Below are 20010 nucleotides of genomic sequence, written 5' to 3'. Positions count from 1 at the left end.
AGAGGCTCAGCCTCTCACTGGCAGAGGCAGAAATGGTAAAACAGAAATGGTAAAACTTTTAAGAAATACATGAATGAGGTGAGCACCTGATCTCCTGGCTCCTGAGGAAGATGCAAGCTTTTTCATTAGGATCAAGAGGAGTGAGGCTTGGGCTCATTGTATTTCAAAGTACTCTGTACTGATGCACCCCAAGTTACATCTACTGGAATAGGGAGACCATGCCATTGAGGCCCCTTTGCATCAGCAGGTGCAGTGAATCTTACTTGAATCAAGCTCAGTCTTGTGCTTTCAGCTGGTTAAACAGCATGGGATGTTTGGAGCCAAATTCTTGTTTCATGAAATGTGTTGACTTCGATGTATTTACTCAGGATGTGCATGACTCTGATCTGAATCCAGCCCATACACTGCAGCTGAATATAAAATGAGGTTGAAGAGGGGAGAGGTGTATTTTGGGTTTTGAGGTCTCAGCATCCTCTTTATCAATTTTTCCAGATATTCTTCACACCATTTCTGGGAAGGAAAGGTGCGATTTCTCCACTAGCATACACAAGAAAGTGACTGGCATATTTACGATTTTTCCTTGCAGCTTTTCTAGTAAAAAGATATTAGACTCCTTTTACTAGCAAAAAGCACACAAAATTATATCAGTAGCGTTTTTTAAAAAAATTCTTTGATTCCATATGGTAAACATTCATGTATGGAAGGTGGAAAAAGCATAATTTTCTTTTATTCCACGCTTGTCCTTTTCTCTCTCCCTTCTGTCCCATATCAGTAAGGAATCGTCACATTATTTTCTCATTTAATATGTACGATTTATTTCTGACATTTCTAACCCCTATGTGTGAGGCACTTGAAATTGCCAGGTTTGATTCCACTTTGGGGAGGCTGTGGGGCAGAGGTGGGGTGGGCAGAGGACAGAAAGGGATTCATAACCTGGCCAGAGGTCTGAAGGGGGATTTACCATGTTCCCACTGGCACTGGGGACACAAGTGCCTGCTTGCTAGTGCAAACCTGTTAGAGTTGACATTCCTCTTCTCCAGTGCAATTAATTATTTGCCATCCTGGTTGTAGCTATCATGTAACCTTGAGGGAAATCCACTGCACAAATAGGGTTAAAACCTGGTGACCCGGAGAAGGATTTACAGCTGTGATCAAATCTGCTATCAAAGTCAAAGTTGATGGAGGTACAGTATTAGAACAAAGACCAGAATGAAGTTGTAAATTGAAAAGAAAGATTAGGAAAAAGGAACATTACAAGATGAGAGTTAAAACTGATTAAGGGGCCAATCTCTCTGATGCCTAATCCTGACTTACTGGGTTGGGCACTGAGGATCTCCACAGGGGAGGGAGGAAGAAATCTTCCCTCCAGGCTGCACAGCAGGAGAACTGCTCCATAACAACTGTTCCAGCCTAATGGCTTCAGCAGTCTGCCTGGACCCTGACTCCTCTGCTGCCTAACCCAGTCTCTGAAGAGAGGCAGGAGAGTCTGCATTCTCCTCGCTGATTTGCAGTAAAGAATAAAGTGCCAAGTTAAGCGTAGCAAGAACAAGAAAACACAAGTTGTATTAGGTGTTAAATATTTAGTGGACAATTACAAAATACTTAAAAGCTTAAAGAAAAGCAATTTGGGTTGGATTTTTTTTTCAGCTCAACCAATTGTCCTGGGCTGTGCTCTAAATTGTGTTCATGAAACTTTCAAGGTTCATTTTTTATTTTTTGTTGTTGCCCTGAACTGTTCTTTAGCTTTTCTGAAAGAAAAGCAAAAAAAAAAAAAAAGAAAGAAAGAAAAAAAGCTGATAGGAGGAGTTTAGAGTTTTTGAAGACAGAAGTAGTCTTAACTTCAGTAAAAGTATGTAAGTGAACTTCTAGTAAACCAGTAAGTTTGGATTTTTAAAAAAATCCACACAAAAAAAACCCAAACCAGAAAAAATCTGTGCACAGAGACCAAGCACGGAAGACTTCACCCTCCAAGGTGACTACTTCTGAAAAAAATGAGTGAGTAGAAAAAGAATGTTATAATTGCAACTGTAATGCCACCTTATCTGTAAAGGATATGACCAAGCACCCAGTAGAGTAAGTGCAAAGTGAGGCACTTAGGGACAAGAAGTCAACAGCACTGATACCAAAAGGAGGGTAGCTAAAAAGCAGCAAGCCACACTTAGCCTTTTCTGCTTCTCAGACGTTTAAATTGGGTCAGTTCCCCTGTTTTGGGAAGGCTGAGGGCAAAACTGGGCAGCTTCAAGTTTTGATTTAAGTTAGCTGACTTCAGGACATCTGACAGTGATGTCTGCCTTCCACCCCCAAAGAAATGCATATACAAGTGCTTAGTGTTTGCAGTGCTTGGAAATGAAAGGTACTTTAAGCAGAGAGAGAGCTCCATTATTTTCTTAGGATTGCTGCATTTCAGAGAGGCATGTGATGTTCAGCGCTGAGACTTTTAGACTGTATTTTTTAAAAGTGCTTGGTCTTTTTACAGTGGGCTCACCCTGACTGGACATAAGGTGCCTATCAAACCTACACTGTTATTCCATCTTGGAGCTGGCTGGCATTGGCTCTGTAGGATGTGGGAGAAGCTTATGGCAGCTTCTCCTAGAAGCCACCCCAATAGCCTCCCACTACTAAAACCTTGCTATGCAAACCCAATATCATTCTAAGTAGTCTTTGAGAGAAGTTTAGGAATAACAGTCTCAAAAATGAAGGCGAGAATGGATTGTCCAAGTGCTTTTTGGAATCAAAGAAGGATCTGACTTTTCTACCTTAAGACATTGTTATTGAAAAAAAGAAAATGTAAATCATCTTTGCGTATCATGAAAAGGGAAAGCTTTGTCCTGCTTTTAGCCATATGACTTTAAGGACCAACTTGAAGGGGTTTCTGTGGATTTGGAGTGAAGAATTTGACCCAGAACTCTATATATGTACTGCAAATGGGGGCTGACTGAAGCTCACAGCATGTCCTGGCCTCCATCTGCTGCTTGCTGCAGGGTGATTCTGCCATGGGTACAGTCTGGTGTGGCAACGCAGGCAGACCTGTGAGCGCCTGCCCTGGGCACTGCTGCTGCACACTGGCTGCAGGTGCTCCTGCATGCAGATGTCTGGGACACAGAGGGACAGCTGCTGTTTGGCTGGAGTAGCCTGCTGCCAAGCCAAGTCACAGCCTGGGACAGCAGTGTTTCTTCAGGGCTTTGGTGAGGGCCATGCATCCTTGGGTTCCTGTTGATGGGGCTGCTAGGCTGCCTTAACAGTTTCCCAAACCACTCATTGCCAGCTGTGGTCATACTGCCCATCTTTGCCCCAGCTGCTCCTCTGGATCAGCTCCACTGTTTGGATCCATGTCATGTGTGAGCTGAAAGAAGTGGGGTGATGTGGGGAGCACTGTCAGGACACTGGCTGGTGGGGGCAGGAGCTGCTTTAGCCATCAGTCACCACCAGGACATCCATGGGGCTGCTGCTCAAGGTATATAACACTCTTTTAACCATTTCACATCCAGGCAGCATAAAAAGCTTGCAGCTGCATGTGGGCTGAGCTCAATACTCCATGTTCTCATGGACTGGAGAGCTGGCTGCTCTCAACATGCTCCAAGTCAGCCTTGCAGGGCCACACATCCAGATACATTTGGTGCTTATCAGGCATTTTGGCTGGATAATGTCAAATACAATTTATGAAGAGGGAAGGTAGCTCTGTGGCTTTCACATGTGCTTTGGAAGTACCTGGAGGGGAGCCTGTTGCACTAAGAAGTCCTGGAAGTGCTACACCCTGGCAGAGGGTAAGAGCTCAGCTTCTCTGGAAAGCTGGCTGTTGCTGAGCCCTCAGCAAGGACTTGGTGCTCCTTAAATCCTGGCTGGCTGCTGCAGGAGTCACCTCTGACAGGTAACTTCTGGCACCTCCCGGCCTGCTAGTGGCACAGGCAGCACTTCTGTCTTCATTCCTCTGTGGTTTTTGCCTGGTGACCCTTTGGTGTCCTAGTGGTGGGTTTTTATTAATGGCGTGCTGAGTACTTACAGTAAAATGCAAAAGAAGCATGGTTTGGGATGTCTATTTCAGCTGGATCCAGAGTGATTAAGGAGCAGTGTTTGTAGATGCTGACTCTGCAAAGAAAATGCTGGTTTGTTTTTTTTTTTTTTTTTGTTTTACTGTTTATATGCCTCAGACACTTCCTTGTGAAATGCTCCAGAGATTTCCTTTGATTACATTGCTGCTTCATTATCAGTAATGCCTGTTTGCCTTTTAAATTAAAAGGACCTCCTACTCTGACCTCAGAGTAAAACATTCCTGCAATCGAATGTAGATAACAAAAAATAACATCTCGTCTTTGTGGATGAGAGAGGGAAGCCAGCAGAAGCCCCTCGTTGCCACTTTGGCAGTTGTGTAGGAGAGTGAATCCTCTCTGTGATGTCACTGCAGCCAGAGCATGGAGATACAATTGCTGTCTGAGCCAGCTGGGCCTTTCTTCCCCAGCCCTGGAGTATTCTGGGTGTTTGAGCATAGAGTTTTGCTGAGCCCTCAGCCTTAGTGTGACTTGCATTTGTGATTATTTGCATGCTTTAATTTTGAATTCCTGGTCTGAAATAATGTTGTTTTTAATGTTCTCCTTATGCTGAGCCTATGCTAGTTATGTCTCTGCCTGCTGTATAACTTCTAACAATTCTAAACTAAAAAAACCCATGTTAAACCAAGGCCTGGGGTGGTTCTGGAGGGATGCCCTCATCCAGCAAGGACTGTCTGAGGAAGAACAATAGTTTCCTCTGGTCAATTACAGAGGTGTGGCCACAGCCTCTGCCTGGTGTACAGTTCTTGCTCTGTGTCTGCCAGCACTGTGATCGATGCTGTAAGCCTTTAAGCAGTGTTATGTTGTGTGAAAGGTGAGAGATGGAACTTGTGAATAAATCCTCAGGAATACATGCCATGTCCTAGCAGCTAGAGAGGGATCTGCAAGGCCTCTCTGCCAGGTGTACTTGGGGAGAAGCCATTGTGCTTGAACCTCTGATTCTTCTTCAGAAGACACATAAGGGAGTTTGAGAGCCAAGAGACTGAAATGAAAATGAACAGTCTGCTTGTAAAGGATTTGGTGATTAGAATTGATCAAAGCTGGAGAGGTCTGCTTCAGACCTTTCTTCTTGCTCTTTTTATTTTATGTTGATGTGATTTTCAGTGACAGAAACATGTCAGCAAGAAACGGCAAACTTTTTTTTGTAAGTTATTGTTTGAAATGTATGGAAGAGATCAAGTATTATGTTTTAATTCTAAAATTTAAAAAGAGAGAGAAGAGTACTTTTCCTCTCAAAATTCAATACACAGGCCAAGATGACAAGGACAGAAACTTGCTAGTCTTTTACCTTCTGTTTAGCCACATGGGATATTTTACTAAAACTTCTCCCCTCCCTCATTCTTTCAAGTCCCTGCTGTCACAGTGACAAGGCAACCCGTTGCAAGATGTTTCCTCCAACAGGAGAATAATGAAAGCCAGCCAGAGTTTCTCAGGCTGTCTTTAGCGGAGTGTGTGCTACTGGAAGCAAAGAGACTGAACAAGGGTTTACCTGCTGTTTCTTTTGAAAATCCTTATGGGTAGGAGGGAGGCTGTGGAGTTAAGGACAGAACTTCAGCCTAAGCCTTGGAGGTTTAGATTTTCTGGTTTAAACTAAGCTGAACAATTATTTATCTGTGGCTGTCTGCTGCAGCTCCACTGTAGGGTACAGAACCAGTGATGCTGCACCTGCAGGCAGTGTAGTGAGGGCTTTGTAGGTGTTCAGATGATAGGGCAAACAGCTGCAGCTTTCTTGTCCTCTGGGCTTATCCATGGACCCTGATTATCTTGCCCTGGAGAGCCAAGGTTCTGCCTTGAGTTCCTGGCATGTTTTTGGCACGGGGTGGGCAGCTGGGAAATGTGTTTGTGTGCTTCAGTTGTGTCATCTCTAGCAGCCCTGGTAAGGCTTCACTAGGCACCCTAGTTCTTCCTTCTGGAAAGGGGAAAGCAGAAACAAACCAAGTAATTTCTAATGTCTGTGTCTGACTGAATTCTTCATAATCCAGAAGGGCAGTGAGTTAAAACCAGTGGCAACTGAGTGTATTTGCCTATTTGGTGTGCTTCTGCTCTGTATCTCCTCTGGCAAATCATAACAAAACACAAACAAGAATTCCATTTTTGTAAGAGAAGGAGGGCTCTGAATTTCTATTTTTTCTTTTTTAACTGAGATAGGCATGTGTTTTCAAAGGGAAGATCCAATTTTAAGAGACACCTGCATCCACTTTAACCTTCCGGTCTTTGTGATCCCAGCTTTTGCCACCAGTCAATTAATGGACTCAGGAGGACATTCTGGGTCAAACTCTACCAAATACCCCAAATCCTCATTAACGCTAATTAGTGTTCAGTAGATTAATTGTGGCGAAGCTCATCTTTTTTTAATTACTTGAGCAAATGAGACAGCAGGACCTTGTGGTCAGCTTTGAATTATTCTGTTTGTTTTGATGCATCTCATTTGAATGTGTAAAGCCAGATGTTTGTTGCCTGGATTTAAGGGCTGTTTGCTTTTGTGAGGGATAAGAAGAAGAGAATACAAAAATAAAATGAAGGTCTCCATTGACACCTTAGAGCAATTCAGATAGGAAGATGGAAGAGTCGTTTTATTCATGGAATTGAAAGCATTGTTATGAAATAACATGTTGCCTTTAGTTTACCTTTTGATTTGTCATTCACTTAATGAATTTGTGTGATGTTGCTAGCACAGAATTCTAGGCAGGCAGAAGTCATCTTGACTTTCTTATGAAGCCATCACAAAGGTATTCCTGGCCTAAGGTATTCTGCATTATTGATAGCAACTGAATCTGATTTTGACTGACTTGGCTAATAATTTTTTTAAATCTTTTTTTTTCATAGAAACTCTCAGAATTGAGACCTTTTAACAGTTTTTGTTCTAGTCAAGTATATATTTAGTTCAAAGCATTTTGTCTGTGTCCTTTGTCCTTCATATAATTAGAGATAGATGGTGCCTCTCCCTTACCCCTTGGAGGTTACTGACTAACCAGCTAAAGCATATTTCACTGTCACTTTCCATGTCACTGACACTTTCTTTGGAAGTGACTTCCGTAAGAATGTCTGGGTTTGTGACTTCTTCCATTCTGACAAGATTCCTGAATATGAACACCACTGTCCAGTAATCAGAGTGTGATCTCATGATCTCTTATCCTTTTGTCTCAATGCATCTGAAGATGCCATCCTTAGATCCCATGGGAGTGTTTAGGCCCTGGCTCAGGGTCACTAGGAAACAGAATTAAACCTGAAAATCATGGCTAATGCTTGGGGTTGATTTACAAGCAGTATTTCTGTGAGCAAGGCCTAACCTGTTGCCTGTGAGCCTAGTGTTGTTACTTTTGCATCAAAGTGTGAGGCAGACAGAGAAGTCTTCACTTTGTTGCCTGTTAGCAGCAGGCAGAAACCTTTTCTGAAAGCAGGGACTTGTACAAGTGCAAACACTTACTAGTTAAGAAAGCCACTTCACTTTCACTTCAGGGATTTTATTGGGAGATCTAATATCTGTAGCTAAATAAAATACTCATCCAATTCAGAAGAACTGTGTTGCATTACCTTCTGTGTATTAAAGGTTTATCTTATAGTATTTGACTGGTCTTGCGTTGCAGTCTATTTAGCCATCCCTCATATTTGAACCACAAATACTCTAATTCTACTGTGAGTTTCTCTTTCTCTGCATAGATACAGTCCAATATAATTTCCCAAATGGGAAAATCAGATGTGACTTCAGTTTTGAACTTGTTGATTATAATTAGCAATATCAAAGATAGCATAGTTTTGGCATTCTTAGAGCTGCAATGTGTCACTCCTGTTCAGAGGTCCCTTGACAGCAGGCTTTCCTCCACACACTGAATGCAGAAGCCTGAGGGGCTAAGCATTTTTGGTCTGCACTTCATCTGCTGCTGCATGGTAGACAAGCAGATGAAGAATTTTTCCTTGTGAGCTTTTCTGCTGTGGTTAATTCCATTCTCAGTATAAGAATTTTGTGGCAAATATTGCTTATTTGTCGCTTACAACAGTATTTTTGATTGGTTTAAGTTTGATTGGTTTAAGTTTAAATCACCCTCCTACCAAGATAGAAGAGTCTTCCTACATGTTCTTTGCCTGCAGAACATGAACGAGTATTGCACTTTTGTCATTCGCAGAACAGCAGTGTGTTTAGACAGTGTTTCACTAAACTAACAAGTTACTCAGCAGTCTCCTGCAGGCAGCAGGAGGTTGTGCAGTACAGCATTACTGGTTTGCACATGCACTGGTAGTGGCTGGTTCTGCAGGCTGTCAGCTTCCTAAGCAAGGAAGGTTAAAGGTTAGAAAGTCTCATGCCTTGCTTTGTGCCTTCCATTGCATCACCCCTACCTGGTGATTCTTAGTAGTATGTGTTTTCCCTCATGCTGCCTGCTTGGAACAGGTATAAACTTCTTTCTGTATGTGCTAGATTTTCTTACAGCCAGAAACTGATCTTGGTTTTTTTTAATCACTTGGGTCCTCCAAGATTTTTAGAAGCTTTCATGCTGTAACCCTAGTTTTAATGGAAACCTCTGATCCTTTCTTCTTTGAACACCTGTAGGTCTCCTGAGCCAAGAGTTGTTAGAGTTTGTTTGACAAACTCAGTTGGAATCAATACTTTGCTTCAAAATTTATTATCAACTTCTGTTTTATGTTGAGGGAATACTGCTGACTGCAGGCAGGGAAAGCAACCTGCCATACCCATTGCAGGTGTGATTCTATGGTGCCAGGCCTGGGAAGGAGGGGAAGAGACCAAGTGTCTGAAAATGCTTAGAGTTTGTAAAGATTTTGAGGAGGAGTCCATAGGTTTTACAAGCTTCTAGTTCAGCTGTGTGAGCTTAGGGATCACAGGAAAATGAGAAGGATTCCACCCTGTCTTTTGTGGACACCTCATTATGCACTGAACAGTGGACTGTGAGCCTGGCTATTGCCCTAATGGACTATTAAGTGGAATATAAGCCTGCATGGCTGGATTACATATTACAGGCATCTCAGAGATTCTTCAGTTACTTTCCTGATTGAAGTTAGCAAACTGCTTCAGTGAAAGGGAGTTGTTTGTTTAAAGCTGTTGTTAGCGTGTCGACAGCAGCAGCTGCGCTTGCTGGGATTTCCATTTCCTACACCAAATGCATGTGAATTTGTAATCTAACCCAAGGAAGATACCAGCATTGGCATTCAGGTGTGTATCCATGTTTGCAGCATAATCAGTGCAATTGCTCCTTGTGAATAAAGATGTGAAAGAAAAAGCGGACTGGGAAAACGGAGACACAGTGTAAATGTGGGGCAAATGGGACAAAGGCACTGCAAGGACCTGTACCAGCAAACAGATCCCTTCTATGCACTAGCTCCATCTCAGTGTCTGAAATAAGGGCGAGGAGGAATAAACAGACCAATTGTGGAGAGCTTTGAACCAAAGTAGACTCTAATACCTTTCTGAAAATAATCTGATACTGAAGTTACTTGAGGCTCCAGTGCAATGAGATTTGAAGGCCTGTGTTATTTTAAAACCCCGTTGAACTTAGTGGGACTCATATACATAATTAAGTGCTTTGAAAGGTCAGGATCTTAGTAGTAATTTTTTAACTCTGGTCATCAAGTTCTTGATGAAGCGAGTGTTGTTTTTTTATAACAATCAAAGTGGAGAGTGCCTCTAATAATTCTTGTTGGTATGTTACGCCTGTTGTAAACGTACTGTGTTTTTCATCTTAAGTTGGTATTTTCTCTTTTTGTAAATTCAGCACCAATTTTTTCAGGCCTCTGACAAGAACTGTGTAAACCAAGAGGTTTTTAATAAAGGAATTGAATAGAAAGTTTTCTTTCCATATGGGAGGTTGGTTAAAGTGAGAGCATTCTTTAGAAGGCAGAATTTACTATGGGTCCTACCTTTGGCTGCTTCAGGCCATTTTGCAGGTGTGATAGAAGCCTTGTACCTTGTGCCAAGCGACAATGCTTTGCTCCTTCTCTCTAAGGCAGTTTGTGTATGCTGTGATTCATGTTCATAATACTAAAGAGACATCTTCTTAATGTTCCATATCACTCGATGTCAGACTTCTGATATGTTTCATACTAATTTAGAGGCATCACACATTCAGAAATCACAATGATGGTGATATTAGGGATGAACTGACCAAAGTAGATTTATACAAAGTGTCCTTAGAAAGGAGGAGTTCTCTTCATAATGTGCAGTTTAAAGAGAGAGAAAATTCTTTTTCATGTTACAACCACCTTTAGCACTGACAAAGTCAAAACCGATAAGTACCTTAAATACAGTTGACTTTTACCTTGAAATGATCTGGTTACTCACCGGTGTGTTTTCTCTCTTTCTGTCTCCCTTAGCGTGAACGAACGTGACCATTTGTTAAAAAGGCTCGGCAGGAAAACTCCTCCGAGCCTTTTCCGCGCTCATTCTGTCCAGCAAAGCATGTCACGTAAGTAGCGGCTCACGTCCGCCTCTGTTTCACAGCCTAGCTCCACGTCAGGGAAGCCAAGGGTGATTATTTTTTAATTAAATTGTAGGTAGAGATAATCTAACGCTGAGGCTGAGCTGCCAAGCGAGACACGTACATTTGGAAGTGGAATTAGTGTATCTGGCCCTAGGCAAGGGGAGCTCAAATGTGGTTAATTCCCTGGGATTCAATCACCAGGCCCAAATGATAGAATCCCAGTATACAGGTTCTCTAAAGGTAGAATTCTGATAGTCTTAAGAATAGTCTAAAAATCAAAAACTCTGTGTAAAGTAAATGTTATGGTAGAGCCTAGCTTTAATAGAAATTATTTCTGTATGAAATGTCATGTTAGCTGTGGTTAGCTGAGAATACAGAGATGTTTCAGGGATGCCATTAGGGTTCTGTTTGTTGCTGTGAGGAAAGCCATGGCCTGCAGATCTGCTTCTCTCACTTTCCTCTCCCTCTTTGTCTGCTGCTGGGAAAAGAGAAGCAACATCACAACTGGCTACTACTGCTGCTTCAAATCAGTGGCATTTCTTGTTGATGTATAAGTCATCCATTTAGTTGTCTTCCTGTGTCTGCAGGACCTGATGGGCTTTTGTCAGTGTTTTAAAAGCTTCCACAATATTTAAAATCATCTCTAGCAGCTCTGCAGGCCAGATGCCCCAAAGGACCAAGCTGTCTTGAGGGACCAGGGAGTCCAGTCAGCCCTTTCTAGTGAGCAAATGCAGTCTCTCTTGTGATGAAACTGGTGGTATCAATAGGCTTATTTATTAAAGAAAGTAACTCCCTCATTGTGCAGTGCTGCTGCACACAGGGCAAGGGGCAGACACTCAGGATTTGGGGTTTGTATTGCAATTGCAGTAGGAAGTGACACCCCTGACTGCCCAAGAATCACAGAGGAGTCAAATTTCATTGCTGGCTGTGTCTCCTTCTGTAGCAGAACTGTTATGGCTCAGGTCATGGAGGCAGGGCTGGGATAATACCTGAGGTATTCTTGTTTTCCATGGGAAATTTGACTAGAAGCGTGGGACGGTGATGGATCTGATAGTGTTTGTCCTTGATAGAGCCATTGGAAGGCTGCCATCACTGTCAAGGGATCTGGGGTCTTTGGCAATCAATCCCACTCTGTCTGGGAAGAGAGGTCAGTGAGCAGAGCACCCCTGTGGACCACATTTCTGCAAGGGTTTAATCCTTTGTACAAAGGAGCAATCCTTTGTACAAAGGAGCCAGGGATGCTGATAGCAGCATGGCTTTGGGCATGCAAACATGATCTGAGGAGATTCCAAAAGCAATAATTGGCAGAAGACATCCATAAAATGCACAAATAAATGGCTGTCAAAATAGTCTGCTGTGCAGACTTAACCACAATCTGAAACCTGTGAAGCACTGCAGAAAGGAGCTATACCAGGGGGTAACTAGTCAGACTTAATATGTGCTTTTAGTCTCAAAGAACACATGATCAGGTTGTTAGTAGGCAAACAGCTATGGGGAAAGAAAAACGAGATCAAAATAAACCCTAATTTAGATAACCAGCTTCCCTGTAAATGCAAATGATTAAGTGCTAAATGAGTCAGGCCATTCAGGACAGGTTACAATCAGCAATCTGTTTTTCACATGAACATAAATTTTGACTGTGAAGCTGTTAGGATTGAAAGATGGTTTTAGTGATGTATCCATTACTTCTGTCATCTCTTGTCAAATATTATTTTCCAGTGTTGCATAACTGCTATATGTACAAGGCCATGTAAAATCCAGGGAACATATGTGCTGTTTTCACAACCCTGGATTGTACGACTGTTTACTAAATGCTAGAAATCTTCAAAGCAAAGAGTTGATGAATAGGGCAGTAGCCTTGACATGCCGGGCCAGTATCTTAAATCACACTACAAGGACTCTGTTTGAAGTCTTGAACTGTTCATGTATTTCCACCAGGCCCTAAATTCCCAGGCTGTGAAGACCAAAAATTGCTTTTGTGACTTAAACTCAGAATCTGTTGCTTACATATAAAGGAGGAAAATGGTTTGTTTAGTTAGAACTGACAAAAGCTTAAGCAAATGGATTGCCTTGGTCCCAACAAGGAATGAAAATGGGATTAAATTTGGTAGCACAGATTGTAAAGATGCAGTACTGGGTTGGAAATTACTTTATTTTTGACAGCAACCATTTCCAAATGTTTTGGGAGGAAGCAATGCCTAAACAGCTTTGTTTCCAGTTACATGGAAAGGAAAAAACCTCACAGGGAGTTTCTGGGCTACTACTGGTGGTCAGTGGTGGGAGTAAAGAGCTGACTGAAATAAGGCTACACGGCTCTGTACAAGAGGCAGAAGCTCCCTGTGTGTTTCCTTGGCTCTCTGTTGGTGAGCCAGCCCTTTTCCAAAAGCATTAGCACAGCACAAGACCTTAAGGCATGATGTGTGTCAGGGCTGCTCCCATACAGCACCAGGCACTTGTGGGTCCAGCCCCCAAAGTGGGCAACAGAGCCTCATAGCCAGTGCCATGGCAGTGCCATATGGGAGTGCCAGCCAGCTTTAGTCTCTCAAACACCTCCTCTCATTAAAGAAACTGACTCAGAGCGGCTGCCTTGGAGACTAGCCCTGTCCATTTGGAAGGGTATGTCCTTAAAGTAAAACCTTCATGGCTGTTTTCCTTGCTCTTTGTGTTCCTGAATTGTGTAGACCTGCCAGAAGCATGAAAGAAATTTTTTGCTGATTGTAGTGCCAAAGATCACGTGGTTCCTTTCTGGGACATTTGTGAAAACTTAAAAAAAAAGGAAATGTGAAGCTCCTGACTTTAGTGGAAGAGTTGCATATGGTTATCAAACCCAGGTGCTAAAATAAAACCATCTCAGTGCAATCTTGTAGGCACTGCTGACAACCCTGCTCCCCAAGCTATGTTCACCTCCTGATGAAGGTGCCTGGTGAAATTGGTCCTTCCCCGTTGCCATCTGCTTTCTGAAACCTCTTAAGAATGAGCAGGAGGTTTTCCCCAGGCCTCCATCCAGGTTCTTGTTTTTTTTACTGCTGTGACTTTGTGAGAGCAGCACCTCCTTTGGACAAACTCTGTAGATCTAAAAGACGGCTCTTGACCTCCCCTTTCCTTCTGCGTGACTGACCTGTATCACCTGTGCCCCCAGAGGATGGGAAGGGTACCCTCCATCCATAAGGAAAGTTCCACAGCATCCTTCTAGGGTGGTTTCCCTCCTGTAATGCCCCTGCTGGTGTTCAGTTATCATTTGTCTCAATGTGCTCTTTAAAAATAGAGCTGAGTCTGCTCCCATTAAGCAGGGCTTTGGCAGAGCTCCCTCTGAAACGCCAACAGCCATGCCTGAGCAAGGATTAATGCAGTTGGCCCAGGCTTCCTATGCTAGCCAAGAAAATCCTTCTTCCTTTGACAGAATATGGTGATTTCATAGAGTAAATCTGAATGCAGAGCATATGGTTTGCACCTTATTAATCAGTGGAGAAAAAGCACCTGTCATCTGAGGTTTGTTTCACAGTATGGGGGCTGACAAATAATAAATAATAATAATGTGTTCATGCTGAGGGCTCTAATCCTGCCATTTATTCTCCACTAGCAGACACCTCCTTCCTTTCACTTTTCTGCTAGTGCATTTTTATTTGAAAAACAACAGGGGAGCTACTTGAGATGCTTTTTAAACTTTTTTTTCCTCTTATCTTTCTTGTGTTTGAAATATAATATACATTCTGTATTTTTTCCAAGCTACATGTTTGTTGACTGTTAAGTGGAGTTGCAATACTTTAATATCTATTTTGGGGAAAGAAATAGGAATAATTGGTTTAGAATTTGATGCTGTGGCATCTGACTCTTATTTTTACTTGCAAATACCAATAAGTTGGTATCTGAGACTAAAGAGATGGGACCATTTGTCAGGAATTCCTCTTGGGTCCTTAAGAAAACACAGGCATGGTTTATCAGAAGAGAAATTATTTACTTCAGTAAGCATTAGTCAAACTGTTCAAGATTTTAGGCAGCTTTCCCTTTCCCAAGTTAAATAGAAGATGGTTGCTGAGTCAAAGCTGAGTTAGCATTCACTTTTTACCTGGTAAACATGCACTGTGATGTCACAGCAAATCTCCTTAAAGACTGCAGAACCAAATATTTCGCCTGAGACAGAATTTGGTTGGTCAAGTGATACCACAATGTTGATTTTCATTATGTCAGAGAGAGTTTTGCTATCCAAGAAGTAATGTTTCCTAAAAGAGATTGGAAAAAAAAAAGGTCTCTCACATCTCCTCAATCCCCTAAAAGTTTCAGTGGATTTGAATCTGGGCATTTTTCTGCAAAGGCAAACAAAAAGATGCATTTTATAGTTTGGACAGTACTAAACCGTAATACCACTGTAGTAGGAACTAGTGAAATGCTGCAGCAGGTGAGAGTTCTGATGGGCTGCCAGTGACAAGTGCCCTCTTGCTGTCTGGCCGAAACAAATCCTGGGGCAGACAATTTGGGTGAGTGCAAGAATAGAAGGAGAGTGCAAGGAGTAGAAGGCCTCTAAAACAAATCCCTGAAGTGACAAAAACTGTAAACAGTCCTTCCATGAGGAGATCTTCTGGAATAAAGAGAGCCCTGTGGACACTCTCTGGTCCTGGTCTTGGAAGCTGTTGCCATGAGATGCTGTTGAGCTTGCACAGCATTGCTGTCTGTGTTGGAGGCACGCTCATAGAGATGGTTGCTGTAGCCCAGCGTTGCACAGACCGGAAGAGACATTGCAGTGAACAGAAAAAGAGTGTTAAATGAGAGACCTAATGGGAGACTAGATTCAGATCTACTCATAGAATATCAAAGCTTTAAAAAATGCAACAGGATGCTTTTAAAATTCAGTAGATTGTCTGATACCTGGTACCAGTGAAACCTTAGATTTGATGAGAATGTGAATCTCTTCGTAACAAATGAGCCCTATTGACAGATATTCAAAAGTGCCACTTTCCTCCATTAATAGAAAGTCTCAGAGTATAAAGGTCCTTCCTTCTGTGAGGGTGAGTGGGTTGTGCCCAGAAAGCCCCAAAGAAATGTACTCTTTCCTTGGGCTGCTGCAGGACACTGAACAATAAGGGCCTTGTTCCCAAGGCAGGCTCATAGGTGTGGTTTTAAAACTGGAGTTGGGGGAAAAGTTCAAACTTCCGGAAAGTTCCCATGTAACTGACAGATGGAAACTTTCATTGTTTTTGGATGGGGTTGGGAAGCAGTGGAAATGTAGAGCTGCTTGGGGAGTGTGGATGAGACTCAAGCTTTTGCAGCATTTTGATTCCACAAGGCACAGTCAGCTGCCTAAACAGCTTGAAGTTCAATTTTAATTGTAATGTGAATAGAAAAATGTAATATGAACTCATCTTCCTGTATAGAGATCTACAGGAAAAGTCTTACATGAGCTGCCAAATGTTGAGCTTCAGCTGAGGAGCTTGGGGGTCACAGCCTTTCCCATGACATACACACAAAACCCTTGTTGCTGATAGTCCAGGATGGATGAGGGACATGAACATTTAAGGATACCCCTGGTATTCTTGTCACAGATCATCTTAGCCTGAAATTTCTTGCTGTATTAAGGTGCTTCCTGTTGATGTGACAGCAGTGAACAGGTTCCTTTGACTGAATTTTGCGTTGGCATTGCGGAGTGGTTGGGCTGCCTGGCTGTCTGCAGGTCTGTGGCAGCACTGGGAATAAGCAGGTTATGGGCAGATTACACCCAGGACTACTGGCTTGTGTGGTCAGTGCTGGATTTGCAGTGGTTATGGCAGTTGAAGACTCTGTTATGCTGGATGATCTCATGGATAAGTAAATATGGCAAAGCCACCTCAATGCAAATCAGGCAATGGGACATGGGCTTCAGTCTTCTAGGGTTTAAGCTTGTGGTCTTTGACCAAGTTGACTTATCCATGGAGAATTTAGCCAAAAATGCTAACAGGATGCTGGCCCTTGACATGGAACAAACCCAGTGGAGGTGTTTGTGTAAGTGTGAATCTACCCTTTTTTAAATGAAAGCCTGTTTTGTACATCATACTTCCTTTGCAATGATCCAGGATGGATACACTTTTTTCCAAAAGGCTGTTTGCACTTCATGAATGTATTCTATGAACCTTCAGCTACAGGCAGGAAAAACAAACCTGTGCCTCCGTAGCAGTATGTATATTGGCATGGAACTGCTCAGGGAAAATGAAATGGGATGCTGGGATGATTGGTCGTATAATCAAATCAAGGTTCCTGCTGCCCTGCAATCACTTCCATGAGGGATATGTGATTGAAGCAATGTATTTCTGTTTGAATCCCCTCCACTTACTGGCAAAGATTTCCTGCTGTGCTTGTGACTCGGGGTGTCAAAAAAATCTCCTGTCCTTTGCTATAGTCTTCCATTCAGAACTTTCTATAAGGCCATGTCTGCAAGTCTGTCTGCTGTTTCATCATGTTTGCCCATTAGCTATTTGTGACTGTTTTACCAGCATTGTGGTGTTCTGCAGATGCTATCAATAAATGTCACTTGCCTGTCCACAATACTTTAAAAGAAATCAGGTACGTAGTTATTTTCATCTGAGTAGTTTCTAGGGAGACCACAGGATTGTGCTAGCCAGCAGGATTAACCAAATAGACGCCTCCAGAACATGTTTTCTCTATGCAAAATATAAGTGATTGGCCGAGAGAATCAAAAGTTTCACAGTGTCATTCATCAGATTCCACTTGAAAAATTGTTCAAAAAAATAATCCTGAGGGGAGTAAAGAGGAAGATGTGAGAAAAATCTGGTTGTGGGCAGACATTCCCACCTTTCTCCAGAGAAACTGCTGGTATCAAGCAGGCTTCAGAGGAGACAAGCTGAAATGCAAATCTATCTCTCTCTTAAGTCTTTAGAGAAGCTCTGCCACTGTGGGAGTACTGTGGGAGTGTGTTCAAATCAATCTCTAGCTTATTAGGTTGACTCAGAGGGCCTTGGTGGCTGTGTGCACTGTCCTGCCCTGGGGAGGGGAGCAGAGGGACAGGGCAGGCAGCAGACACCCTTTCTGTGCCGCATGGAGTGAGCAGCTCTGAGCATCAGAAGCACAGCACAGAAATTAAGGTTGCAGTGGTCTCGATCACATATCTTCAGTGATGCCTAAAACTGTTTCTAAAAGAGGTCTGTGCTCTTGAGCTCAACTCCAGTGACTGATTTCTTTTTCCTTCTTCTGCTTTTTCAGATGGGTATGCATTTTCTCAAGAAGAACACGGTGTTGTTTCCCAGTCACAAGTCGTTCGATCCTACGATACAACCAAAAGGAGATCAGAAATATAATAAATTATTCTTTACTTGATGGGTGGTGGGAATAATGGCATTTGGATCAATGCATCCACTGTTAACACATTCATGACTAGGTTTGGCAGCAGCAGCCAAAACACCAGAGAGCTCATTTCTGTGGCCTTAGCCAACAAGTTTCTGTATTCTCCCTGCAAACCCTGAGTGCATATTGTGGGGGGGAAATCATTGTTTGACTTCAGTCGCAAAGCTCTGCCTAAAGTTTTGTTTATGTTGTTATGAAGCATTTGACTGTGCTATGTGAGGTGTGAAATTAAAAACAATGTTTTACCATTATTTAAAACATTGGCATAAAGTTGTTCTGGGGGAAAAGTAGAAAATTTATGTTCCACGAGAAATTAGCCTTTGCTTAATTGGAACGGGGTGCTGAGATTTCCTGTTTTGTTACACACAGACCAAGTGCACACGACTGCATGCAGACTTTACTCCTTCTTGTATTCACTGTTAATTAATTTGGCTGAAATTTTCAACAGACCATTTGGTGTAAAAATTTTTGATTGCAACACAGTTTGTAGCTAAAAATGCTTATTTGCCTTCTTATGACAGAATAACACAAGATAGCAATCAATTACTTAGACTATTTGCCCTCTTACAGGATTTATTAGGGTTCTATCTTAGCTTTCTGAAACCCAAATAATAGCTTACTCACACAGCCAGGATGTGGAAGTCAGAGCTTGGCAGAGCAGCTGTCTTGAGTGCATGGCATTGTACACCAAGATGAACTCAACTAGGTGCCTCCTCATAACGCTTCATGATGTATTTGGATGTGCACTTCAAGTGTAGCCTGGGACTTCCCTCCATGACCCCATTCCCAGTTTAATAGTAGAATAAAACAGTGAGAATTTCAATTTACAGGTACCATCTGGTCAGATATGTTGATAAGATGTACATGTGCGTAGGAGGCTGATAGTGTAACCCTAAGGAAGCCTTCCCCATGCCAGGAAAGAGAGGTTTGCAGAGGAGGGCAGGAGGGGATTACACACGTGCGTGCACACACATGGACACACACAGAGCTGGCCATTGTGAAGAGGAGACATGCTGTTTGTTTGTTCAGCCAAACCAGTCCCTCTTCTAGATCTGATCCATCAACAGGCTTCCCAAAACACCCAGACCCATGAGCCCTGGAAGGAATGCTGGCTCCATGGCCTTGCTGTGCCACTGGGACAGGCATGCTGCTGCATAGATTGGGATTTTGAAGAAAAAAAAAAAAAGGCAAAAACTGGGGCATAAGTTAAAGCTGAAAGAGCTCTTAGAAAGCTTATGCTGTCCTCCAGACAAGTTCTATTAATTTTAGTCAGCAAGCCACGTTTTTGAACAGTATAAAGTAAATACTGCTGTGTTTAAGCCAGGCTTCGTGGTTAATGTATATACTACATCTGTGTATTTAAAAGTTGGCGTTGTTTTTTGCCCTATTGACCATCATCCAGAGGTTTTTATTGATTTAAATATATCCAAAAGCAATTTGAATATGAATGTTTATGTTTAGCAAAGGAGAGGGAAGTTCCAGCCTGGTTTAATCTTTCTTAAGGGTTGCGAGTAAATGCCAGCGCTCAAGTGCTATAATTCAATTTCCAGTGCCACCTCAGAGGTTCAGAGTCCCCTTCTCTTTTAGAAAAGGCAAGTTTTGCTCCTGCAGCACCAGTAAGGATTGCTCTTGAATTAGGCTGATGGCACAGAGGGAAAAGTCATCACCTTCTTTTTGCAGTACTAATGAGACAATTATGCAATAAGGAAAGTGTGCAAATAATTTTGCCATAGGCATGAATGTCAAGGGGCCAAGTGTGGATGTATGTATTTTCTGGGAGAGGAATTTTGTTTAAAGGCACAAATGCTAGTGCTGAGAATAAATAAGGGGAGAGTAAACCTGATCCCAGGAGTTTTTAAATCTTAATGCTGATATAACCTGTTAAACACTTCCCTTTATTTAGAAACCAAATCTGTTTAGGAAATGTGTGGTGTAAGCCTCTCCTCAAAACTGCTAATTGTTTCTTCCTTTTGTAAAAACACAAGGAAAATTAACTTCCCACCAAGGCAAAATGAGATCAGCTTAGTCTTTGTACTCTAAGCTACACACCAAACATTGGCATGTAAACAATTTGGAGGCTTTTCATGACGCTGCAGAAAAAAAACTTTTAAAAGCCTTAGGATAATGAAGAATGGCAAGTAAATGAGTTAAGCAGAGAATAGAAGGGATCCTGGAGTTTTTTCTGTTCTTAACTTAGGGCAGCAAAA

At 42.3% G+C, this 20010-nt stretch overlaps 1 protein-coding gene across 5 annotated transcripts in view; it reads left to right on the top strand.

The window, feature by feature from the left end:
- ATP8A2 (ATPase phospholipid transporting 8A2) overlaps positions 1–18997 on the top strand; it is a 313460-nt gene extending 294463 nt beyond the window's left edge. For all 5 annotated transcript variants that reach the window (XM_074535255.1, XM_074535256.1, XM_074535257.1 and 2 more), the window contains 2 exons: positions 10368–10459; positions 17663–18997. In XM_074535255.1, coding sequence (XP_074391356.1) covers positions 10368–10459; positions 17663–17757 — 187 coding nt within the window. In that variant the 3' untranslated portion in view covers positions 17758–18997. The remainder of the gene's footprint in view (positions 1–10367; positions 10460–17662) is intronic.
- The last annotated feature ends 1013 nt before the right edge of the window (positions 18998–20010 follow it).

Source organism: Zonotrichia albicollis, chromosome 2 (assembly GCF_047830755.1).
Source record: "Zonotrichia albicollis isolate bZonAlb1 chromosome 2, bZonAlb1.hap1, whole genome shotgun sequence".
NCBI lineage: Eukaryota > Metazoa > Chordata > Aves > Passeriformes > Passerellidae > Zonotrichia > Zonotrichia albicollis.
The sequence above is the reverse complement of the archived record's forward strand: the minus strand, read 5'-3'. Positions and strand labels throughout refer to the sequence as shown.